The 26,381-nt window shown below is 41.1% G+C and overlaps 2 protein-coding genes across 11 annotated transcripts in view; both read right to left on the bottom strand.

Moving 5' to 3' along the window:
- The window catches only part of LOC136430057 (uncharacterized), a 29,597-nt gene extending 20,552 nt beyond the window's left edge, over positions 1 to 9,045 (bottom strand). The window contains exons 1-6 of the mRNA XM_066420329.1: positions 8,917 to 9,045; positions 6,218 to 6,414; positions 3,611 to 4,705; positions 1,454 to 1,569; positions 764 to 881; positions 90 to 264 (exon numbers count right to left, since the gene is read on the bottom strand). Of these exons, the coding sequence (XP_066276426.1) occupies positions 90 to 264; positions 764 to 881; positions 1,454 to 1,569; positions 3,611 to 4,705; positions 6,218 to 6,364 (1,651 nt within the window). The 5' untranslated portion in view covers positions 6,365 to 6,414; positions 8,917 to 9,045. The remainder of the gene's footprint in view (positions 1 to 89; positions 265 to 763; positions 882 to 1,453; positions 1,570 to 3,610; positions 4,706 to 6,217; positions 6,415 to 8,916) is intronic.
- Positions 9,046 to 9,739: 694 nt separating this feature from the next.
- LOC136430055 (cytoskeleton-associated protein 5-like) overlaps positions 9,740 to 26,381 on the bottom strand; it is a 40,495-nt gene continuing 23,853 nt past the window's right edge. For 3 of the 10 annotated variants that reach the window (XM_066420322.1, XM_066420317.1, XM_066420318.1), the window contains 22 exons: positions 26,182 to 26,295; positions 25,865 to 25,993; positions 24,768 to 24,962; positions 24,267 to 24,281; positions 23,363 to 23,533; positions 22,782 to 22,883; positions 21,860 to 21,982; positions 21,095 to 21,244; positions 19,932 to 20,135; positions 19,230 to 19,365; positions 18,027 to 18,220; positions 17,551 to 17,723; positions 16,745 to 16,765; positions 15,912 to 16,287; positions 15,352 to 15,474; positions 14,929 to 15,116; positions 14,653 to 14,728; positions 14,038 to 14,238; positions 13,576 to 13,752; positions 12,815 to 13,079; positions 11,927 to 12,111; positions 9,740 to 11,274 (listed from right to left, as the gene is read on the bottom strand). In XM_066420322.1, the coding sequence (XP_066276419.1) occupies positions 11,035 to 11,274; positions 11,927 to 12,111; positions 12,815 to 13,079; positions 13,576 to 13,752; positions 14,038 to 14,238; positions 14,653 to 14,728; positions 14,929 to 15,116; positions 15,352 to 15,474; positions 15,912 to 16,287; positions 16,745 to 16,765; positions 17,551 to 17,723; positions 18,027 to 18,220; positions 19,230 to 19,365; positions 19,932 to 20,135; positions 21,095 to 21,244; positions 21,860 to 21,982; positions 22,782 to 22,883; positions 23,363 to 23,533; positions 24,267 to 24,281; positions 24,768 to 24,962; positions 25,865 to 25,993; positions 26,182 to 26,295 (3,558 nt within the window). In that variant the 3' untranslated portion in view covers positions 9,740 to 11,034. The remainder of the gene's footprint in view (positions 11,275 to 11,926; positions 12,112 to 12,814; positions 13,080 to 13,575; positions 13,753 to 14,037; positions 14,239 to 14,652; positions 14,729 to 14,928; positions 15,117 to 15,351; positions 15,475 to 15,911; positions 16,288 to 16,744; positions 16,766 to 17,550; positions 17,724 to 18,026; positions 18,221 to 19,229; positions 19,366 to 19,931; positions 20,136 to 21,094; positions 21,245 to 21,859; positions 21,983 to 22,781; positions 22,884 to 23,362; positions 23,534 to 24,266; positions 24,282 to 24,767; positions 24,963 to 25,864; positions 25,994 to 26,181; positions 26,296 to 26,381) is intronic. The other 7 variants (XM_066420326.1, XM_066420319.1, XM_066420324.1 and 4 more) reach the window with 6 other exon arrangements.

Consider the following 26,381-nt stretch of genomic DNA (forward strand, 5'->3'; position numbering starts at 1 on the left):
CCAGTGAGGAAGACCGTGCGTTCCCAATAGGACTATAAGTCAAGTACGATCAAGCAGACTGCTACGTAATCACTTGTGTGCACACTAACCGATGACGTAGAAGGAGTAGAACCAGCCGATGGCCTCGTACAGCGCTACTGACTCCAGCATGCCGATGGTGTGTGCTGACGTCAGACCGGCCGTGATGAGTGACACCACCGTGCTCCTCTCGTTCTTAGCCGCCCAGTGCGACATCACGCCGTACGTCGACGGCTCGATTAGACCCTAACATCAGACAAGAAAATTTTTTATACACGATGTATGTGTTTGGCACTCGATGAGCAATTTAAACTCTGGAATCGAAAACAAAGATTAACTAGTATTTTCTCTATAGCTCTCCATTGTCGTCGCCTTTATTACCTTTGCATAGAAAGTTATGTTTTCGTCAGCGTTCGTGTGTGTGTGTCCTTCCTTCCGTCTGTGAACACGATAACTCAAGAATGCCTGAATGAATTGCCTTGATTCTTGGTAAAAGTAGATCTTCCTGAGACCTGAGATTTTGGGCCCCCTAGCGGCATGCTATGGTACTACAGTGGAACTTCCGGTTTTGATATCTCATGTTCTGGACATGCTATGGTGATGAAGGTACAGTACTTGTAAATAGCTCTTGTTTTGGATGAAATGTCATTAACCGACCGAACATACTGGACTAACATGCTCAATCCTTTTAAGAGCTAACCAAACCCAAGTAACAGTGAGAATTTCTTTTTTCTATGAAACTTACCGTCAGGCCGCCTTGCATGAGTCGCAGAGCACACTCGATGTAGTCCATCCTACAGTTCAGAGCTAAGGGCGTCACCATGTGGATAATACAGGCCGCGAAAATCGTGCCGCCCAACAACCTGCGACGGTACAAAGATCAGGAAACAGTTTATGAATTTCTTTGCTCTACTTGGAATCTTTGAACTTAAGAAAGCCTTGCCTGTTACATGTATATCTTTGAGAGCAATAGACAAGTACAGCTGTAACCAAGAACACATATCATCATTGTCTAGTTTTTTCTTCATAGTGACTGTGAAAGTAATCCTGACTAAATCGAGCCTTCTGCTGATCGGGCCTCTAGAAGCCCAAACAGCCCTTGACAGCGAGATGTCACTGCATAAAATAACCTCGGATCCGGAATCGTGCATCATGGCGGATACGAACGTTTCCGAGCGAATCCGGACAAATCCCAGTTCACTGCTCGGATACCGAGGTGCACCGCAGATTGGAAAGTTTCCGACGCCGTATACGTCTGGTTCTGGATCTGTGCTGCGCCTCGGACACCTGAGGATATTTGCTAGGATCCTTCGCTTTTTAATATTTGCCAATATGTTAGATGTTCGGATTGTTTGTATGTTGTTAGTTGCTTCGGATCCTGACAAATAAAGACATGTATTGTATGACACAGGCTGCCCTGAAACTGCTTCCTTACCGTACGGGAGAGAAGACTGCTGACAGCATGCCGCCGATGAATGACGTCAGCGTGGCCCCGGCCAGGAAGAAGATGTGAGTGCTGAACACCATTCCCGCAGGCGACATGGTGGTGGCCTGGTGACAATAGTTTCATCAGGTTGGTAAGTCACTGAATAAAAAGACTCTTTTTACACAACCACGGTTGAAGATGTGAGTGCTGAACACCACGTGTCGCTGCCAACGGTCAGTTCAGCAGCTGGAAAGATGTGACCTCCGGAGTCCCACAGGGGGGAGTTCTGTCACCTTACTTATTCCTAGTATACATGTCCTCTCGAACTACCAAACACTCAACAACTACAAATATTGGATACGCAGACGATATAGGACTGTCCAGATGCATGCCCTGTGTCACCGCGGAAACGGACGATACCATGCAGGAGGAAGTCGATCACCTTGACTCATGGGCAACACAGAACAACATGGTCATGAACGGCGACAAGTCGTACGAACTCAGAATATGCTTCTCTAGAATACCTCCAGTCCTTCCACCGCTCATACTGGGTGGGAAAGAAGTACCTGTTGTCACATGCGCCACCTACCTCGGATTCAAGATGACCTCTAACCTTAAGTGGGATAGCTATATTTCACATGCGACAAAAAAAGGATCACAACGTCTCCACTATCTTCGCTTACTTGCTAAAGGTGGTATGCCCCCAGACGACCTCACTACAGTGTACACAACCCTAATCAGGTCCGTTCTGGAATATGCTAACGTGGTGTACGCCGGATGTAACAAAACCCAGTCAAAAACACTCGAATCTGTCCAGAAGAGAGCATCGAGGATTATCAACGGGAATGGAGGTATCCAGGCAACAACCCACCTGCCAGCTCTCAAGTCTAGACGTGACGAAGCAGCCTTAAAACTCTTTCAACAGATGCACTCTGAAGACCATCCCTTGCACTACATGACAACAAGCAGTCGGCAACAACAAACCGGTAGAACTCTCAGAAACCATAACCATAGAACTCTACCTACTTGTAGGACCGAACGGCTGAAGAACTCGTTTCTGTTTCATGCCACAAAACTGTACAACCAGTCACTTTCGTGAACTTTTAAACGTGTAATGTGGTGAAAACCATCGTTTTTAAATTGTATTGATCTTTAAATTGTCCTAACATGTATATTCATGGCTATTTAAACTCGTCATTCCTGTCCGACGGTTTATTCTTGATGCCACGCACACAAGCTTGCAATTATTTTATAGTTCAAGGACATTTTAGATCAAATTGAACTGTGACCTGTATTTTGTATATAATGACTAGTGGAACCGCCAATTGTTATTGTCAGAACAATTCAGGATATCCAGTGGGATATCCTGCCAGTCTGCATATTTTGAATAAAGTTGTTGGTTTGATTTATTCAACCGACGATTCGGAATTGCCTTGAGGGAGGTCACAAATGGTCACCGAAACGTCGGTTGAATACATTTTTTAGGTGAGACACATGTTTTATACCATGTTTTTTTTTTCAATACAACTCTGCGTATTTATTTGAACACATTCCAATATATCGGTAAATAAAAAAAGGGCCTCCTGGGGACTTTCTGCAGTATTGCAGCGGTACTTCCAGTTTTGATATATCGACCCTTGACATGCTATGGTCGATTTTTGGATGGTGGATAACTAGTTCTTTAGGGACTCGCCTACTTGGAGCCTATTGAATGTAAACCTCACCGCGTACAGCTATGATAAGAAGTGATTTTAAGAACAGTTGAACTCAATAACAGTGTGCTAGTACAGTTGTGATATCATAACATATCTATCATTCAACGGCAACGGTGTTATCTGTTCGACGACGCCGTTTTCTATGTAACTGTAGCAGCTAAAAGACAAAGTATGAAATCAGTTGATGTCAAGCTTACGACGCCGTTTATTGGACAAGGGGACAGGCCGTTCTATGATAGTTGATTTGATTTTTATTTGCAAGTTCTTTCCCGAGGGATAATTACGACATGAAACAATGCATAGAAAAGTATACAGACAGTGCAAGTTAACAAGGGTGGCAAGTGGAACACGTGACTATTTATTCTAAGAACTACTACGGAATACAATCTAAGCTTTTATGGTTTGACCTCTTTAATAGTAGAGTAATAATAGTCTATAATAGTAGACTTACCGCCATCATCTGTCCGAGCCCACGCTTGTCCTCTCCGTCCTCCGTCACGTTCAGTCCGGGGATGAACATGGCCATGGCCTCCGCCATGATGTTCTCAAAATCTATGTCAATCTCCGCCGCCTCGTCTTGCAAACCTGGAATTTCTGGTAGCACGACTTTGTTTTTCCCGCCTTTTTTCTTCTTCGAGTGATCTTTCATTTCTGACGACGTTTGGCTTGACTTTTTCTCATGTTTTGAGGCACTAGCTCCTGTATCACGTTTTACAACCTCACGTTTTGCTTTACTGTGCTCAGTCTCTAGGGTATAAGAAAGGAAATTTCTGAGAAAGGACATGTACCATTGTCTGTTGATGGGCTGAGGCCGCCATTCGTCTGTTTGCGTCAGGGGGTTATATTCACGTTGAGAGTGCGACACAAGGTTGCTGGCTTCGCCATCTTGATTCAGCAGTTCACCTCTGAGAAAAACCTCTAAAAAACGAATGTGTTTTTCCGACGACATTCCTCTCTTTTCTCCAAGGGGGTTATCAGGGATGGGAATCTCATCAGGCTCTTCTTCCTCACTACTACTTCCTGGCAATTCTTCTTCACTGCTGCTTCCTAACAATTCTTCCCGTAGGAATACCTCAAGAAAACGGATTCGCTTGGATGACGGAAGAGATTTTGGCTTATCCTGTACAGTTAGTGTGTTTTCTTGTAGCTTTATGTTTGCAATATCTTTCGCTGTGTCTAATAAGGACTGAAGGTCTTTTTCCGTGGATAGTGTTGGGACGATACGTAGTAATTCATCGTGCGAGAGCTCGTTTTCTAGGAAATGTTTCAAAAATTCCAACTGTTTTTGTTTGGACAGTGGCATGTCTGAGGCTTGGGTTGTTCCCCTGTTGTCGTGTGATTCTCTTCCATCCTGGCTCAGGTTGTCGAAGATGAGGTTTTTTCTTAGGAATGTCCGAAGTCTCTCGAGGTCCCTGTCGGTCAGCGTCAGCGTGACCCCGCCCCGTGACGTCAGGGTGTAGGGTAAGCCCCGCCCACTTGTTTGGCACTGACAGTCGGGTTGCTCCACCCTGGACTCTGGAGGCGCTCCCTGGTCAGCAGGTTTGTCCTGTAGATGTTAAAGTATGTGTGAATGAGTGATACAGGGATGAATTAATGCAGATTACTAGATTGAGATATTTCAGTCTCAAGAAGAGATGTGCTTTTATATTTTTGCCAAGTTTCAAGTAATTCCATACAAACATGAACATGCTATGATACTAAAGGCGTTTCTTTCTGACTTACCCTCGTAGATATTTCGATAGTGTGCATCTAGGTGTTAACATTTATAGAATGTGCATCTTTGAAAATAATTGAATACTAATTTTCATTTCAGTGGTTTCACTAGCTAATATTTAAATAATAACATGAGAGGGTGGCAAACGAGATGCAATGGTGGTGCATTTATCAGATGATAGAAAGGTCAAAACTAACTGACAAATGCGTTTATGAAGGTTAGACATCTCGGTGATAAGATTCACCAAAAACAACTACTCAAGCAACTGGATAGAGTTTTGAAACTGTTTTAAAATTTTATCTAGTTGCTTTCGTGAGTAACTGTTTTTGGGCGTAACTCACAAATGATTTCAAGTTAAAAGATAACAATATGATACGTTGAACGGTTACTGACTGCTTTAAATCAAATCAGCTCAGATGAACGAACACTATCTGTGATACGAGTCTGTTCGATCAAACAAACAAAGAGTCAGTCATCTTCACCACCCGGTTAATCAAGCATACGCTTCATGATGTAGCTGAGGGGCCGTCCGCCATCTTGTTTTTCATGTCGTTTGATCTTGAAACAAAAGGATCTGACTCGTGTGTCAACCACCTGCAGGCAAGGTCACCCTGCACATAACTCTGGTAAGATATAGCCGGCGGTGGTTGGACAAACAATACACCAGGCTCGAAACAGGTTATGGGCAGGAGCTAGTTATCGCGTGTTTGTTTGGAGAATATTAACTACATGTAAAGTTTATGTTTCGCAACTACTAACCTCCATTAACATGAATCCGCAGGATTACATAAATTTGCCAATTTCAAAAACAGTGTGTTAGAGAGATTTCTAATGCAGCACCCACCCAAGGGATGCACAGCTGAGATATACATGAGTGCATGCGTTATTCTTGGGGACGTTGGATTGGAGATTTGTTTAGACGTATATTTTCTGGGTGGCGGAATAATGTATCCTGCAGCTAGTGGAATTATGTTAGTAGATGTTAAATGAATTGTGGTACAATTGATATGTGTTCTTCGAAAACAACGTGCGTCTACCCAAAACTAGAATCCTCTGCACTGAAAGATGATGGTAGGAAAGGTTTTACTCGAGATTACTTTTTTTTCACATTTGGACACTTTGGTAGCATTACGTATAGTGCTTGGCGTTGTTGGTGCGATCTATGATTATGCATTTACGATGTTTTGCAAATGCAATGTGAGTATACGTTATACGTTGGTTTGCTAGTGCGCAAGAACAGAACTACTTTTATCAATCTGCACGGGCTATGGACAAGCACACAAAAAGACACAACGGTTGAATTCAAAATAAAAGTGTGATCGGAAAAAACGTTCCATGGCTTACCTTCAGTAAAGCTGACTTGACCACCTTGACCACGGCCACCTGAAAGTTGGGTTGTAGTCCGCCGTGAGCGATCAGCGCCAGGACCATCAGACCCAGCACGGAGAACCGGCGGGGCACCCTGCGCCACGCGTCCGACACTACCCCCATCACGACCCACTACAGACTACCTGGGAGGCGCCCGTACTCGGCTCATCCGGCTGAAAATTTAAAAAAAAATTATGGTCTTAAATTCCGATAGATACCAAATTTTAATTTCACAACTATGGTGACAATCGTGTTATGACCGATTATGAACATTTAGGTGAAAGGTATTTGCTCATCGAAAATATTTCATATGACGAGGGTGAGTCAAAAATAATGCAGGTGAGGTTACGATATGAGACTGTTGTAAAACCATCCGCATTACTTTTTGAGTCACCCTCGTACCTTTCTTCACTGTAAAGGAATGCTTCGTTTTGCTTAACAAAGTATATCTCCATTGCGCAATAATTTCAAAACGGTTCCTAAGCCAGAAACTTGATAGACCAATTTACTGTCTTATAACGCTCCTATAATCATCTAGTAAGGTCAAATAGTCCAAAGGCGTGTTGCAATTGTGTAAACATCATCATAATGTTTTATACTCATGCATAGGTTACCGGTTTGAAAGTATCCTATTTTGGTTACATGTATATGTGTTTACCAGGTGTTTGTGTTAGAGCCAGGTGAGGGAAGGGGGCATGACAGGTGACAACAATAGGGAAAGTGGTCAGAAGCAGTCAGGCGGACAGTATTGTGTTCAGCCGTTCAACATTCTTTAACCGAGAAAATGGCGGCTAGCCTAGGGCAATAGATATGCCTCGGTTTGTATCACACAGCAGTATGTCTAATAAAACACCCCCTCTTTATGCCATAACAACAACTATTTAAATGAAAATGTTTTCTTTATGATGGTATTTACGAAGCGAATCAGGTGATGACGATAGTTCGTCTTAAACTGCCGTTCATTGATGGTATCAACATCATCTTGAAAATCTCAATTTTCTTTACACCTTCAGCAGAAAGATTATTCAACCCGCGCCTTTAAGGCAAAAGATAGGAAAGTAGTTATACCGGCTTTATTTTCCCCAAGAGAGTATCTCAGTTTCTACTGCTGCATCAAAAATGCCAAAATGTAATTGTTTGGTTAGTTGGCTAACCAATGAATGGTGCAACTGATAGATCACAGCCTCGTGGCCATTACAAATCGCATTTAGAATCATTGGGCATTAAAGTCACTGCGACGCTTTTCTATCATTCCTTTTCAGTATCATTGTAAATACAAAACGGCCGTTGCTCCACGACAGATTATTCTATTGTTTCTGGGTAGCACAAGACTTCCACACATAAGATAGAAAGTCACCCTGGCATCTTAATTAGAGATATACACTTAAGGAAGATACACTGCTGTTTAAGGCAGATCAGCAATGCCAATGATTGTTAGAGAAAAACAATAGAACGACATGACAGATTGAATCGAATGAGAATCCATGATTGACTTTGTATGTGTTGGGGACAGCTTTAGATCTGATTTTTAGTATTGTGTTCAGCCGTTCAACATTCTTAGCCCGAGAAAATGGCGGCTAGCCCAAGTTTGTATCACACAGCAATATGTGTGACAAAACACCTTTCCTTGTACTACTACAACAATCATACATATGCAAACGTTTTCTTAACATTAGTTTTTACGAAGCTAATCAGATGATGATGACATTTCGTCTTCAACTGCCGTCCCTTGGTAGTAAAAAGCACCACCTTGAAAGTCTTAATGAGCACACACACCTTCATTAGAAAGATTATCTTACACGTGCTTTTAAGGCAGATGACGAGAAAGCAGTTATACCGGCTTTAAGACTATCTATTTCATTGCCCTTAAGAGAGTCTTTGGTATCAAGGTATCTACTGTCTTGACAACTGCTATTGCTAGATGCCATGTGGTAATTAGTAGGTTAAGCAATGAATGGGGCCGCTGTTAGATCACAATCTTGTGGCCATTACAAAACACATTCATGACATAGGGCATCAAAATGATGATACCTCTTTTTTTGAAATCGTGGAAAGTTACATGACTGATGGGGAGAGGCATCTTCGGGACATTTTACCACACCATAACGACTTTAGACACTTAATGCTGATCCCATAGCAACACGACAAAGTCGATACACGCCAAAAATAAGTGATCAATTTCATCAATCTAAATTACACAAAACGGTCGCTGCTTCACAAAATATTCTGGGCAGCAGACGACTGCCCCACATACACTGATGGAAAATCTACTTTTGTTCAAGGCAGATCATCATTGATTGTTAGATGAGAAACAAAACATGACTGATTTGAAGCATATGAGAAGCCATGATAAACTTTGACTTTGTGTGCTTTGGAAACCGCTTTAGATGGCCCACGATTTGGGTAAAACCTTAATCTGACTCTGAATTTGCAGATAAGTCTGTCTTACGAGTGTTTCTTCTATTTCCATAAGAAATACGATAGAAAACTTTGTACACTAAAATGAGCCCCTCCCCCTTTAACATACCTTAACAATAGTCACAGAGAAGTATGCGTCTGGTGCGAAAACAATCGACTGTAGAACCAAAATGTTTCCAGTAACAAAGAATTTACACACCTATAAGTTCATCCGAAAGACCAATTGTATCAGAAAAATGATATTGAAAGCTCCTTACCGTCAAGTTTCTCCATGTTGTTTCTGTAGAAATCCAAAAGGGTGACAATTAAAAAGTGAAAGGCCTCAAGCAACCCTGTTTTCCGCACGTTCCAAAATCTAGATCTTGGGGGGATAGCTTTTTATGATCTCCCTTCTTTGAAGTACCACGTCAAAGCTACATCTTTACTTTTAACATTTACATCCAGCTTATGCACTACCTCATCTCATGTTAATTTTTATAGAAACGTTGTTTGCGAACTAGTAGTGGTATTGAGCATGATAAACAACAAAAGGTATCTCTTTTTGGAGTGGACCCGTCTATTTCACCGCGTCAGTTTTAGTACGATGATCATCCCTAGTTGTCCAACAGGTTTCGGCAGTGTGCACGCCACCAGTACATGTACAGTAGGACCTCACATGCACCTCCGGGCATTGTGCACAGTAGAGCATCACGGGAATTTCACGTGCAGTGGGACAGAGCTAACGACCCCTTAGACAACCCATAATAGTCCACGCCTGAGGCAAAGAAGTCCCTACCAACGAATTCTCGAATACTGCTTATTGCAAGTTCTAGCTCGTAGGCTAATTGCAAGTACATGTAACATGAAAAGGACGGATATCCTTGCTCTAGTCTATAACGACACTTAATTCTAACTTACTGGGCTCGACTTCTTTTTCCTTGACAGTGGAAGACAAATAATCCCTTTTTCTGCAATGTAATTACAAGCATTAATAATGTAACTATTAATGCAATTATCTCTGAATTACAATTTGAATCAAAACTTTCGGTTAAATATTGTTGTGTACTGGCTCTTTCAGACTCTTGAATAAAATAAAAGAGATTTTCAAATGAAATAATCTTTATTACACATATGCATACAGATGTAATTTTAAAATGTCAGCCGCTAACATACAAAATGTATCTAATTGTGCACCCTTGATGACAATGATGCACAAACATACAAAAGTAGCATATTTAAATACATAGTCACATGTATGAGAGTAGATAAATGTAAGCTGTTGGGATACATAAGCTTGAGTGAAGGACAGGAGTTGGACAGACTATAAAACAAATGGTAGAGTGACAGGACCAAGATATCATACAACAGAGTTATATGCATTAAACTGTATATCAAATGAATGCTATCTCTAAACATCAAAGAAGTGGCAAAAAATAGTCAACATATCTATGCACCAATTTAGTATGGCTGGCCACAAGTTAGGATGTAATTCTTTACACACACAAAATAAAGCACCATACATATTTTCATAAATCGTTAAGTTTTAACAGATAAATGTAACATGAGAAATAGTGGCCTATTGGGCAATGGAAGTACAGCGAAGGGAAAAATCAAGGAAGACAATAATTTTTGCTACCTGAATGTGTATAATGACTGCGTGTTTTCATAGAAAACAAAATGTAGATATACAGAGATTGCTGGCAGGTTTCACACATACACACAAACAAATGGCGCAAACACCAAATGGAGATAAATTTCCGTTGTACCACTTTTAACTGCATAGTTTGCTCAACAATTTTTTCATGCTGCTGCCATTTATATTAAGTTTATCAACAACCATCTAGCAGAGCATAAGTTCCACATGGTCATAATTAGTTACTACATTTGCAGATTAAACAATTTTGCCATTGTAAGTTTCCTGTCTTGAGATATTAACATCTGCTTAGTTACAAAAGTTACCACCTAATACAACCTTTGCATGTACTTTGTTCCTATCAATTGAACTAAGTAATCATTAGTCACTGTAAACTTCCTTCCATGTCTTTCTCGTTCATAAGATTTCACCTTGTTTGCAAATGTGCTATATGAAATAAATGAAAATCAAGTAAATGTACCAATGCACAACTACAATTTAGTATAAACAAGATCACTGTTGTTTTTTATACACAAATGTGCTATATGAAATAAATGAAAATCATCAAGTAAATGTACCAAATTGAATGCACAACTATAAACAAGATCACAGCGGGTTTTTTTACATAAGCAAACCAAGGTATCTTTGCACTTGGCACACATACACGTTTCAACATAGAACTACCCATCATTATATTCTACTTGTGATCCTAATCAGAAACTTAGTCAGTTTTCGTGTGTTTTCTGGGACGTGTACTATAGTTTTAAGTGCTTTGATGTTGTGATTTCTTTATTCTTTCCAGTCGTCGTTTCAAGTCGTCGACGTTAGCGGATATGCTGGCTGGTTGGGGAACGTCCATTGGGGGTCCGGAGAGGATGGATGGGGGGAGGTCCAGTTGTGATTCGGAGGGGGAGGGGACGACGTCGGGGTAGTCTTTAGCAGTCTTGGATCTGTCCACGTGTTGACTGGAAACAGGGGGAGCATGTGGTAAGGGACCATCACCCTGTGGAGTAACAAAAACAACAATGATTACAAGGAACAAGGACAATCAAGTAATTAGAGCAAAGCATTAATCAGTACTAAGGCCACGTTGATTTGATTATATGGATGACATCCTCTCGGAATCCCAAAACTAATGGGAGCATGCAAATTTTAAAAAATGCAATGCAAAAAAACAAGTTGCCTTCATTATGAAATTTATGTGGTCAGGAAGGTTGAACAAAACTTGACACAGTATGGTATACCGAATTATAGATTCTTCATTTTTGTTCTTTCAGATCTTCTTCTTTGAACATTCTACGGCACTGATTGGGGCAGTTCGGGACGCTATACGTAAAAGGTAAGGTTGATATGAGGACGATAGCTAACAGATATTTTGCTGAAAGAAAAACCTTCCTGACCAGTACTATTAAACCTCAGTTTACCCCTTATAAGGATTTATGGCAAGCGATACTGTAAATGCAGAAATGTTTGCGGTGATTTTATGTTCACGGTTTTCGTGGCAACCATTTCACCGTGAACTTAAAACCACTGCAAACATTTTTGTCCAATACTTTAGCAGTATGTAACTATAACACTTCATTTTCCTCTTAGCGCGAAATAAAAACCTCACAACTTAAATGCATTTACAGTTATATCACTTCTTAGAATCCTACCGCTGAGTTCTCAAGCCCGCAGCGCTGGCGAAGGATCTTGAGTCTCTCCCGGTAGCTGGTGGCCGACGACATCGTCTCTTGGATGACTTTGGACGTGGCGGTGTCGGTCTCCATGGAAACACGGTTGTCTTGACTACCGAAGGATTCTGCAAGGGGAAGATTGTCTCCCTGTTGGAACTGATTATCTGTGGAAGAAGGGGAGGGCGAGGGTCAGAGCCTAACTACCGCATGCATGCCACAGGAAAGGACATACCACCCACCATGCAGAACACAAGCAAGTTCCTTACACAAGCATGTTAATACCCCAACCACCTAGAAGCAGGAAGAATGGCTTGTCAGATACTTTTGTATGTAAGAATTGCTCAGAGCGCGACAGCACATTGCTACTACACTGATACCAGGGGGATAACAAAGATAAACCCTTGTCCTGCTCGCGTTTTCTTACAAAATTTATTTTATTGATTTTGATTTCTTAATCCGGTCATTTTCCCTTGATTATTTTGTGCACTGCTGTGGCATAGTTACTTTCGCAATTGGTACATTTCGCTGCAGTGTGATGAAAAATATACCCCGACCCATACATATTCCTGTTTCCCTCTGTCCATTTACACCTTGTTGTAATAAAGCTGAAATAAATAAATACGGGTTCGAAAAAAAGGCTCTGTAATGTGCAACCCATATACATATATATGGGTCCCGCAGAACAAGGGTTGAGATTTAAGAATATTCTGGAACAGAAAGACGGTACCAAATTGGGCTCATTGGTAAGATTGCATAGTCAATAGGCTTCAGTTTAGACATGGTCGATGACAATGATTTTAAACAATCCATTCCTATTGAACACCGAGTACTAGTGTCAGTACGAAGCCCGATCACCAGTGTCCCTACCAGTATGAGAGACGGCAGTACCAGGTTGGATCTTCCCCTCTCGCTCCAGCTCAATGTTCTTCAGACCGCGCTCGATGTAGTTCTGGAAGAACTGCGAGGTCCGCTTCATGAAGGGAGTGATGTCTGCCTCGGGGTGCCTCTTCTTGAAGTCGTACAAGTCGGCGAGTCCCTCTTTCGTGTTCTCCTTGTTCCCAATCTTCTTGAAGATCTCTGCTAAGATGTCGTTGGTTCTTGGATTCATCTTCCGAGGAGTTGGCTTAGAGTTCTGCAAAAGAAAGAAACATTTTTTAAAAGATCAATGAGGAATGGTCAAAGAACCAATATGCAGTTTCAACGGTGAAAAGTCAGTGTAACATATCAGTGTATAGTTGTGTGCAACAAAGTCTGTATAGCTTCACTACTTGTACTCCATTTCATGGAAAAGTGCTCTTCTTTGCCAAGCTTATCGGTACAGATTACTGCAATACAGTGTAACAGATCTAGGGGGCGCTTCTCTATAGCTGTGTGCAACAAGGTGTGTCTAGCTTTACTACTTGTACTCCATTTCTTGGAAAAGCGCTGTTCTTTGCCAAGCTTAACAGTAAGGATTGCTGTAATACAGTGTAACAGATCTAGGGGGCACTTCTCTATAGTTGTGTGCAACAAAGTCTGTCTAGCTTTACTACTCGCACTCCATTTCTTGGAAAAGTGCTCTTCTTTGCTAAGCTTATCAGTAAAGATTGCTGCAATACTGTGTAACAGAGTAAGGGGGCGCTTTTCACCTCTTCAGGCATGTTTTCAGCCTCGTCCTTCTCTGCTGTCCCGTTCATCTGCTCGTTGTGTTTGGCCTTATTCTGGCCGGCTGAAGATTTCCCTTTACCGGACTTGAGGACTCGCTTCAGATAACCTTCCACCTCCGAGTCCTGGGGGTTGTCAATCAGCGTCATGTGACTGAAGATCTGCAAGGGATGAAAACAGCCAATGTTATTCTTTATACTTATTTTTTCTAGGAAAAAAATTGCAAGGTTAATTGTTTGGATCTTTGAAGAAACGGACACAGCGAAACCGGTCGTGGTTGAATTAAAGTTCTAAACGGAAACTATGCGGCTTCAGAGGTCTTACTGAGGGATGACTACGGGGTGAAAAATGTCAGCTTTAGGAATGAATCCACTCCACTTTATACTCTTTGCTAGATGACTGAGAAACTTGTAGAGTTGAGTGTTTGCTAGATGACTGAGTCCTACCTTGTTACCCTTGATCATAGCGAGCAGGTGCAGGACAGTTTTGATGGTGCGTAGTGGCATGTCGGAGGGCCGGTCCTTCCATGTGACGGTGGGGAAGGCCTTCATGAAGTTGTGCAGGTCCAGAAGCACCTTGTCCATGTTGATGTCCATGCTGGTGTCAGACATCACGGACGGGAACATCTTGGTCGTCTTCCAGATACACTAAAAAAGAGAGTACAGAATGTACAGTAAACTTTAATAACTACTCCACAGGCATTGTCTTCCAGATATCAAAAGGAAACCTTAAGGCTTCTTCAGTAAGTTTATGAGAATGTTTTGATCATCCAACTGTTGAAGGGAAATGCAAGCACTTCACAATCTAAACTAAAAAATCTAATATGGAATTCCCTTCAATGAGTTGAGGATTGTATTTGTTTGAATCAGAATTGTATCAGATAAATATTGAATTAAAAGAGTTCACTAGTCGACGTAAGTAAGAAATGACAAAATAATGACATAACAAGTTGACAGTTTTCTATTCAACACTTTCTCTCCTTCAACACATGGACTATTGCCAGTACACAATGTCAACAGTCCCACATGTACATGAATAAGTAAAGGTTCAAACAAACAAACCTTCATGGTGAGGTCTGTGAACTTGGGTGCACTGGTCTCACTAGCCACACAGCCATGGAGTAGCTTAATCAGAGCTCTACAGGAAACAGAAATCACACAAAGTTTTGGTATTACATGTAGTTCTCATACATTTGTATAGTGAGACAAGTTATCCTTACTATTTTTCTTCTTCTTTGTATTGTATTGTATTGTAACTATTGTATCAACACTACATGTATATATAGTTACAAAAATAGACTGACAAATTTGCGATTTCACTGAAGACAAGAAACCCACCCGAGACAGTTGGTGAGGTCGGACTTCTCGATGACCTTGACCACCAGGACGTTGACGGAGCGGATGACCTGCGGGCCGTCCCCGTAGTGCGGCAGGTGTTCGTCCAGCAGGAGAGTGATCAGCACGCTGAACAGGTCCCGCAGCACGTCTTTGGACGCCTGGGTGGCCAGGGTCAGGTTCTGAAACAGCTGGGAACAGGAAGAAATGGAAAACAAGTTTGAACTGGGTTTGCATTTGATACACAGTCAATTTTTAATTCAATTTTTTAAGTCAAACCTACCCTTATCATTTTCCATTTATTTCATTGCTCATAGCTCATATTGTGATATCAAATGTTGAACTAGTTTGAAGGAGGAGGGTAGAGTGTAAGCGACTTAAGGTTTTTCCCTCCTCCTGTAAAAGTTTTTCAAAAAGATGTCTTACAGCAATAAGAGTGGCCAGCACACATCTGTAAGTCTTGATGATGTCCTGTGCCTCGGGAGAGTCGTAGTTGTCGCTGTGTTTACTCATGGCCATACGCAGCTGCAGGAGGGTGGCGATCAGCAGCTGGAGAAAAAAAGGAGACCATTTAAAACACAAATAGCTTTACACAATGTTACTATTCTACATATATGTCTAAGAACATGTCTTAGCAACCTTGCGAGAAAGTAAAAGGATATATATGTACACTGGTCTGTCTACCTGTGCTATGTGAAAATATGTAGTTTTAAAAGCCTGGGGGACCTGGGGTATAAGTCTGGTTAAACTTTTAAATGTTTCGATCTGTTAAATCTGTAATTATGTTAATCCAGATGGGGGAAGAACTACAATGTAGAACACACCATTATGGCTTTCTTTCTACCCCAAGCACAATGTTCTTTCTCGTTGTTGTTGGTCTATTAATGTTTTGTAAATTGCTTTGAACATGTGCGAAATGTATGTATTCTGTGAAACGAAATCAACTGTATTCTTGGTCTTCAGTCAATGTGTGAGAACTGACTCACCTGATCCACATGATCGGTGATGGCCTCATATTTCTCCCCGTCCTGAATGACAGCGTCCAGCTGTGCCAGCGCCTGCACGCTGGTCAACACCTCGCTGCTGGCCACCTGGGAGATCACGTAGTCCACGGCCGAGGACGAGCTCGTCGTGTTTCCCAACAGCGCCATGGACGGCGACGGAGGGCGCATTCTCGTCTCCGGGAGGTTGACGGGATCCTCCAGGAGCTCGCGGACCGTGTTCTCTGTGTCGACCAGGACGGGCTCCGACACGGTGACATCATCGCCCTCGATGTTCTCCAGGTCGAGCCTGAACTCCCGTTTGTACTGCGCCGTCTGAGGTCTGCTGTGCTGGGCTTGACGGTGAAGCTGCTTCAGTTGACTGTGACGTGGAATATATACACAGTCATGTCAGCTCAGTCAACAGGACCAAAATATATATGGCTTGAAAAAATATATGCTGACTTTAAACTAAACCTGTCCCTGATGATATATGCTGTAAGGAGTAGACTTGGTACAGATATCAGCTAACTTTTATTACAGCAGCTTTGTTTGACATGTTATCAGCAGACCTATACATGTTGAGTACTGGTGATTTTGAAGCAGTCTTCCCCAAGGGGTTCTATGGATTAATTATAACAATTACCCATTATTTCCTTTCTAGAACTGGTTCCAATAAGTACTGTAACTAGAAACAAGGTTTTCATAAGACCTTAGCCCTACAATTTTATTTTTAGAGTGCACTAAACAGTCGCAAAGTAAATTCTAGAGTGTAGTGTGTCTGTGTGTTCTTCTTAGAAGCTCAGTGCTTTCACTTAGAGAGAAGTAGAACAACTTACGTCAGATATGCCCTGTAAAAACTGAGAGCATGTAAAGTAGAGGAGAGAGAACAGGCCAAGGTTAAATCACAGAATTTCAAAATGAAGCTGAGAAGGGATGTCACATGTTTGCAACTTTAATTAAAAAAGGAAAAATGTTGCTGTTAAGGTTTATTACATCAATAGTGCAAACTGAATGTTGTCAAATTGTACCTAAAAATAGTACAACAAATAAATAAAAATGAACCTTACAGTTTAAAACCTGACATATTTTAGATCATAGCAATATTTAGGAGTTTTGCAAAACATTGGGACTAACCTTCCCAGCAAGTATCAAAGTCACAAAATCGATCATATATACTTAAAGATAGTTATCAACAAATATGAGACAAACATACTTGTGTGAAAAGCAATTGTTTGAGTGAAAGGGAGAAAGACTAGTGCAGTAATTATAATACTAAGAGACAGACAGGTGATGTGCTATGGGGTGTCATGTATGTAGGACTCTTATATAATGATTATGCTTCAGCAAAATTCTCACTGGAAGGGGGCAGTCTCTAAATGGCTAATAAACAGTGAAACTGTGCAAACATGTACTTTCTTAATCTTTTTTTACAATGGTGGGAACAATCACTGTCTGAAATGTTAGTGATCAAGTATTTGCTATGAATAGTATGATGAAATTTAAGCGGTTGACTAGTGACCGTTAAAGTAGTTAAAATAAAGTTATCGTAAACGGATCAAGAATTACACTATACTACTGGATGAAAGCTACAAAACAGCTTTAACACAAAGACAACACAGCAAGAATTGATGAGAGAAATCACCTTATTGCCTTTTCTTCCTTACTGCCAGGCTTGGTGTCCCCTGGCCCGTCATCCATCCCTCCAGGTGAGATTTTGGGCGGTGCCGTGGTCGGTCTGTTACCTGCCGCCTGCTTGGCCAGGACTCCCGACCGCTTGATTCTCTCCTCCAACATCGACTGGTCCTTCTCTGCAAGCTGAATCAAGCAACAAACCAAGAAAAAAATCTTATACACCAAAAATAGTTACTCAAGCCAAACTATTTTCGGCGTATCTTATCACCTGGATGTCTAACTTTCAACAAAGTATGAAGAAAAATCTTGACTACAAATGGCTAAACACGCAAGCTGTAGCAAAGCCGCATTACAAGTAGCTAACAAATAAAGCTTTACCTTTCCAAATAGACTATAAATCCCCAAAACATTATCTATTCACTTGTGAAACATTTAACCGACTATTTTTACCAAGGATTGAAAATCTTGCATATGGGAAAATCCTACCCTGCCGACGAATTTGAAGAGTTGCTCTCCACAAATAGCGTAGGCCTGGACCAGTGTGTTCAGCGTGGCGCTGCGCACACTGTTGTCCCTGTCGCTGATCTGTGTGGCTATCTCCTTCAGGGCCTTTGCTGAGGTGGGCTGGCACACGTTCAGACCATAACCCTCGATCAGATTGCCCAGCTCCTCAATACATTCTGTGGAAATGGTGGCAATGAACACAAATGTTATGTTTTTGGGGACTCAAAATATCACAATCAACTGTACTCTTAACAATATCCATATCTGACTACCATTTCACAGCATATTCATAATGGATGTTTGTTTTTATTACATGTAAGATCTCCATTAACATTCAATAACAAATTTCACACTATATTCTTCACAGTTGGATTGGAGGGTGTAGAATTTTGAATACGGAACACAATTAGCTTTTGAGAACAGTAAAAGAGGCCATCTACATCAGGGCACACCCAACATATCTGGGATGGGGGGCGCTGTCCAATTCCAACAACCTAATAGTCACAATACTGATACAGATGCACAAAGCCTTGTGTCAAGAGAGCAATTAGGTCGGACTGAGCGATTCAGTCAAAAATTCCAGGAGTCCAATTTTGGGAGTTGGCGAAGAGCCTACTGTAATTCACTTTATATATTCACGGCACCAAAATTTCACAGTGTAAGGAAAATGAACATTTTCACTGAACTTAAACTTCACGGTGGCAGCAAGTGATTTACAGAACGGATGTGTGAAGGAATAAAAAAAAAAAAGTTTATTTATAGGGATGATAAGTTCAAGGTACAGAGGTGACCATGAAAACAGTGAAAGAAATAAGAATTTCAGTAATCTCTCCAATACCATTTAAAGTTGTGAAACAAATGCTGTGTCTCAGGTCCAGAAATTGTACAAGAGTAACTTATGCCTTCCTGGTGAATACAGACACATACAGAGCAGTACATGGCAGGGGCTCATCTGAATTGGGAAAGAGGGGCGCTGCGCCCTCTTGTTTCAGCCCAGCGCCCCCTTGTCAAAGTCAGATTTTAGCTTAATCTCCAGCATATAGCCTTCCCTCTGTGATCGATTCTTCCATAAATACATAGAATTTGCTCCCTCGGCTGTGTGTGCTCCCTCTTGTTTAATTTTTCTAGAAAAACCCCTGCATGGTGTTACAGAACAAAATATATGTTTTAATGGGTAAAACTTACCAGCTCGTTGCTTGGCGTTCTTGGAGCGTACCCCGTCCATGAGGAAGGGGAAGATCTTGCTAGCGGGGTACACCTTGGTGATGACCTTCAGGATGGCGCGTACGTCTTTGCGAATTACGTCTTTAGAATCTCCAACCTGTGGTCAGTCAATATTTTACAATGTCACATGACAGAAAGAAACCACTTGTTTCAGAACACCCATTCTAAAGAGTCCTTCTAGTCCATATTTCATTGGACAAATATTTAACCTCTATATTTGAAACATGGAAAATAAACAGAATATGGAGCCTATTTTTAAGTACTGCAGGGCTCGAAATACAGGGTTCATGTTCAATTTTGTGCACCTAAAATTAGACCTGCACATATAATTTTGCCGCACCAAATATTTGTGTAGGCTTACATATATTAATTGTACTATAATTGTACCTTCAGGTGTATACAGACTTTCTTATAGTTATATTCAATTGTCAGGAAAAATAACAAATCCCTAGGCCTTGTATTATCTGTTCTATTTTTTAAGTTAGCTATTCAAGGTCTGGAGAGAGGTACATGTGTAGTACCTACGTTGTATTTTGGTTTTGCTGACATTCCAATTTATTTCATGTTGTACGCCAGCTTTCTTAGGTTAGGTCCACTAGCACAACTATTTCCAAAAATGAATTTCGGGCCCTAGTTCAGTACAACACATACTGATCTGCTTACCTTAATGACAAGGTACGGTAAGAAGGAGTTGGCCTCGATGTCTAGGAGACGGTACTCGTTCTCGGCCAGGGTGTTGAACAGGATGGTGAGGTACTCAAGGGCCTTGATGTTCACGGTCGTGTTGGTGTCGAAGAAGCGCAGGGTGATCCACTTCAGCAGCAGGTCCAGCTGGGCTATAGTCTCATCCTGCTGGTCCTTCACAGCCTGGATGAACGGAAGGAAAACACTGTCATTTAGCCATGTAGTACACAAGACAGACATTATAGCTTTTGACACTAGCAGCCAACGAAAGGGTATGTCACCCTGTAGGGGGTGGGGGGGTATAACCCCGACGGTGCGTAAGCACGTCAACTGATATTGATCGCTTTTGTGTCATACTTTTGCTTTTGTCTTCAGTACACCTTCACTTCTAGATCTATTGTAATTGTCACATGTAATGTGCAGTTATGTGCTTGCATCTTTGTACATAATTTTTTTAATAAAAGTGTAACAAACTGTTTTTTCAATTCAAGGCGAGACATGCAGTGTTCCCCCTGTAAGTTTGTGATATGAATTAATTAAATAAAGAAAGTGATAGCTTACAACACAAATTACCTGGAAGATAGTCTAGAAAGCCTAGAATAAAGAAATGACTGGTTGTTTGTTTGTTTGTTGATTAAGAATGTTGCTTAGACAAATTACCTTCCTGCTTTTTTGTGTGGGAGAACAAACATAGACGAGAATTCCCACTACCTTTCTCAGGACTTTCAAATTAAACAATTTTACTGTATGGTATCTCTGCTATCCAAGACATCATTCAGCACTAAGAACAGGCGCAGTGTAAGTAGGCCTTTCCCCAGTCCCATTTTACATGCCAGATGAGAATTCCTACTACTTTCCTGAGGACTTGAAAATAAAACAATTTTACTGCATGGTATCTCTGCTATCCTAGAACATCATTCAGCACCAAGGACAGGGACGGTGTTAGTAGGCCTTTCTCCAATCCCATTTTACATGCCATAGGATTGAACCGTTCTCTCTGTCCAAATGATTTTTCAGGGCCCAACCCCCAGATGGTCTCCCACATAAGAACATGGGAGGTCCACTCTTATTCTAGATTTAGAAAATAACTTCTCATGTTACATCACACATTTGTAATGACGTCAACATCTCTGAGTACCCACCGCAATGAGCGTGTCCATGGCTGCCAGGTGGCGCTTGAAGTCGGAGTGGAAGAACTGAGTGTACACGGTCTTACTGACGCAGGTGGTCAGCTGTTTCTGCAGCAGCTCTATGTGTTCAGACTCCGGACTGCTGAAATTCCACTTCAGCACCTGTTTCAGAGGAAATAGAAACTCAAGATGTATATACTATAATTCTTGTTTCTTTCACTGTAGCTTTATGCTCACGGTTTTCACGGTCACTTCTGTACCGTGAGCTTATCATCACCGTGAAAAACCTGTTGTAATTATTTATGATTCCTTCACAAATCCGTTCTGTAAATCACTTGCTGCCACCGTGAAGTTAAAGTTCAGTGAAAAGGTCCATTTTCCTTACACCGTGAAATTTTGCTACCATGAAGATAAAGTGAATTACGGTAACTGTTCCCTCTAGATATTGGTATGAAAAATCGAATTGTCTCTTCTGCCGTCATCTTTCCTACCTTCTCTTGAAACTGTTCACTCGAAAGAAAGACTTGCATTTTAGGCACTTCACCAAAATAAGGGATTGCCTAGCTTCTCTAAATAGCAGATCCTACTATGAGTCTAACAAAATGTACAAATAAACTTTATTGTTACTTTCAAGACTTATGACACAGTGGTTCAAGTTGTTCTTAACGTTGCACAAGGGAACACATGCAAAACAACTTATCGACTTCTATTCACTCATTTTTTTCAACATACAAAATGTCTATAATAGTATAAATTGAACCGATTTTGGATGCATACCTTAAGTGTTTTCTCATCCTTGATCCTCTGTTTCTTCTCGTTGTTCAGGATGAGAGGCGGGCCCGTGTCCTCATCAGCCAGGCTCTGGTTACTCCCCTTCTTCTTAGACCCTGCCATACCACCCTGGGAACAAGAGCAGTCACATGACTCACTGATATGATTCAGAAAACAGTCATTGAAACTGCATAATTGGTCAAAATTTGGACAGAGGACCATGACTCCTAAAGTTGGCGAATAACCAATGAGACTGTTATACCAACTACTCATGAGTTGTGCATTTCTGTGGTAACTCCTGAGCAAGCAGATTTTTTTCTTACTGAATCTTGATTAATACGAGTTTTAAAACACTTACATAGAAATACTAACATGACTTTCAAATAGCAAAATAAAGAAGCACCGAACCCCCCCCCCCACATTTTACAAAAAATCATTCATTCTGAAATGGATTGTGATCTTTAAAATGAATTTCCCATCATCTGCTTTTTTTTTCACATGTCACCAATTGCTTTTAATAAATCACAGATAAGCATGATTGTTATCATACAATGTACATAATCAATCACTCACCGGTCATGCAGATTGACGAAGCAATATATTGATTAAATCAACAGTTTTGTAGCATCTGTACATGCTCTTCATACATTGTTGTTCCTCTTTCTAGCAGTCTTACAGAGCGACACTTAAAACGTATTCACACAAAAATGGCAAAATCCATGTGACAGCTATTGATTTTCAAGTGTGTCCAAGTCACATTTAGACTTTTGAAATTTCATTTTTCATTTGTACTGTGAAAGTTTTACCAGACTGCTAGAAAGAAAGATCAACTGCTAGATTCCATGTAAATCATCACATAATACACATCAGGCCATGCACAGCTTGGATCACAGTACACTGATTGTTTTGGTCTGGTTTTTCCCTCTACCTTGTTTGCATTTGCTTTAGCAATGCCAGACGTGGGCCGGCCAGACCTAGGAGCAGGCTCGGCCTGCTTCGCCTCCTTAGCACTCCCAGAATCCTCCTCTCTCTAACGAAGAAGAGGCGAGCAAAAGCCAGAAATTTGGAAAAAACAAAAAAACACCAAAGGAATGGATGTGCAAGAAATTAAACGGTGAAGCTTTGTCAGCCATGAAAGCATGAGAATCAAGCATGCGCAGTATAGAAAGTAAAACGTTCAGTATCTACAATATAGTACATGTGTGTGAAAATGCATGAAGAACTAATTCTAACAGATGGAATAAGTTCAAAACATCTCATACTTTATCGTACACAAAATTTTGAACAAACACAACCGAATATGAGTCATCGATATTCACGAAGTATGCTAACTTCTTCAAATCGAATAATCACGTCATTTCTGATTGCCAAATATCCAAAAAGCATACTAGCTTCCTTTCTATGTTCATCCTTCTCTAAAACTAAAAGACTTGATCCCTCCTAAATCTGTTTGTGACCACTAGTGATCATCTTTTCGCACATGATTCTCAACCCCCTCCCTACACTTACCTTAGACTTGGCAGGTGCAGTTTTAGGTCTGCGTGTCTCCGCGCCGCCCCCACTACCCCCCTCGTCTGAAGGGGGGGAGCTGGCCTTTCCTTTTGCCTTCTTAGTGGGCTTGGCAGGGACCTCTGCACGAGCCTTCTCCAGGATGGCAGACACGTTGGTCTTGGAGGAAGCCTTGGGGAGGAATAAACAGTCATCAATGACAAACCCAGGGTGCATGGGTGACCTTAGGTTCTATATACATGTATAGCTTCCTGGGGTAACCTTGACAAAAATGCATGGCGCTTTAAACAATCATATCGACATTAATGATAGAAAGCAGGTCTAGCATATAATAGCATATGCCATTGAAAGAACATGCTCTTATGGCTAGACAATGATTTCATACATACTGGTGGAAAAAGAAGTTGTTACAAACAGCAGAATACTGCATACATATGTAGTACTGTACATTCTACATCATTTATTTTCTGCTTCCTAAAAAGAAACTCTGCATACGTGTGGCAATCTACAAGTACTGCTAGATACATGTAAATCTATCTACTTATTAGTTAGCTGATATAAAATAGCTTTGATTTCCATCAAACACATTCACAAGTCCATACACAATACAAAAGACGACACCAAGTCTGTGACAAAAAACAACAATACAGATACAGAGTTTCGAAAAAAGAGAAAGGGTTGCTTACAAATAGAAGAGATAACACACTCATAACTAGCTGTCAGTGCAACAATTGATACTCATAGTCTATCGCAAAAAAACATCTTCAACTCATCATTCAGAGAAAGATTAACTCAACATTGAAGTGTTTGGAACTGGAAAACAAATCAGCTTCTCAGAAAAAGACTACCAAAAAAAGGAGAGCTTTGTCAAAAGAGACAAGTTCAGACACACTGTTGAACTCACATAAGGAAGAATGTCCTGATATTTGAGACAGAGAGGAGAAAAATCTGAGTTTAGTGTGTGCAACAATCATGATATTCAATTTGTACTATCAATGATAGTTAATTTGAACCTAAAATACCTATGATTCCACCATGTTTATAGTGTCTAATATCTACTTACTAATAAAGTGACTGTGGCACTCAAAAATGTATCTTATTCCAACGTGAAAATGTCATTTGTTAAAGCAAGTTGGGATAATTACATAGGACTTCTTCTCAGGCACATCACATACTGCATCGCATGTATATGTTATAACTGTAACTTCTTGAAAGAGCTGTATGTTAAATGGTGAAACACTTAGAAAAGTGCAATTTGTTCCAACTTTCAAATACTTGACTTCTTCAACTGAGCTGCTACGCAATGCAAGCCAATTCAAGTACTGTAATGTAGTAATGTAGGCGTTCATGAATAAAAACAGTTAAAAGCATATCTGCAATAATTACAGCTTTGGGTCTGACTTACGGAGAGTTTTCCAACAGCACGAATCATCTTGTCGTAACCAAGGTGATACATAAAGGGAACCACGGCGGCCTGGGCGTTCTTGCGGACATCTGCGTTGCGGTCCTCCAGCGAAGCGTACAGCATGGGCAGACAGTTGACCAGGTCAGGCGGACAGGTCTTCACTGTCATCAGCTTTTCTGCCAGCCAACGAAATAACTGCAGGGAGATGAGTTTTACACAATTAATGGATCTGTCAAGAGTTATATTTCCTATAACCAAGTCCTGCAGTTTGAATACAAGTTGCTAGAGGGCAGTGCTGTCATCAGCTTCTTTGCCAGCCAACGAAACAACTGCAGGGAGACAGAGGTAGTCGTGTTTTACACAATAAATGGATCTTTCAAGAGTTACATTTTCTACAACAAAGGCCTGCAGTTTGAATACAAGTTGCTAGGAGGCAGAGCTGCTCAGCAGTATTTTGTTGGATACAAAATGAATGGATATAAATGGGCATTCTGTTGGAAACAACTAAACCAAGAACATAACAAACAGTACCCAGCATAATCAAATGTCTATGGAGAATGCTAACAAGAACCAAATGAAGCAAGCTTTGCTTCTCCAATTTTCTGGAAAATTGCTAATATGGATGCTTTTATATAATATTAGTATCCTGAATGTGGTTTGTAATGTCATAAATGTACAACAAAAAAATAACTATTACACAAACTATGTAAAGACTGACGCAGTGGCCTAATGGGTAGAGTGTTCGCCTTGCACACAGTAGGTCCTGAGTTAGATTCCCCTGGCCGGGTCATACCAAAGATTTTAAAAATGGTACATACTGCATGCTTTCTCTGCTTAGCACTCAGCATTTGGGAAAGAGTATGGAAGTTAAACACACACATCACTACCAGTAGACTAGCCCCCTGCTGTAGAGACTTGCACATAGTTGTGTGGACCAAGGGCTACGAATCAGAGATGGGCGCCGCCATAGGCTCCACCAATTGGCGCGGGAGGATTTTAACTTTCTTTTAACATAAACTGTTCTGCCAAAGGCACTACCTGTAAATAAGTGTGAGTAGACCCTATAGCATTATGCAGCAGTTGATGAAATTTCTCACCTCAATCTTGAGCATGGGAGAGGTGGAGCGGAGGGCGTCAGACATCATCTCGTTCTCCATGAACGGCGTGATGCCTGTCTGCTCAACAACGGCATTCAGGGCGGCAAGTCCTGCCTGGCGCACATGCTCCTGAGAACGCACCACAAAAACAAACCGTCAGTGGTTATTGTTGTGGATGATTTGGAAAATCAGAGATAGGGGCAGGTGAAAATCATCAATAAAGACATAATGATATTGTGGTACCGTGCATTTTCTAGCCATGAAGAGAATTTCAAGTGAAGATTGATAATCTGAAGGTAAAAACACTGGTGAGAGACCTTGCTATCTGCCAACGTCTGTAGGATACCGGGGCCAAAGATGTTAACGTGCTGTCGAATGTTTGGTCCCATCGCCGTGGCGATAGTGGTGCAGATAGACAAGGTGCTCATGACCTGTAACAAGATTATACAGTAAGGAAGGTACACTTCAGCAACATCGAAAATTTCTAGACACCCTAACATTCAGTAAATACAATTGA

This window comes from Branchiostoma lanceolatum, chromosome 3 (genome assembly GCF_035083965.1).
Source record: "Branchiostoma lanceolatum isolate klBraLanc5 chromosome 3, klBraLanc5.hap2, whole genome shotgun sequence".
Lineage (NCBI taxonomy): Eukaryota > Metazoa > Chordata > Leptocardii > Amphioxiformes > Branchiostomatidae > Branchiostoma > Branchiostoma lanceolatum.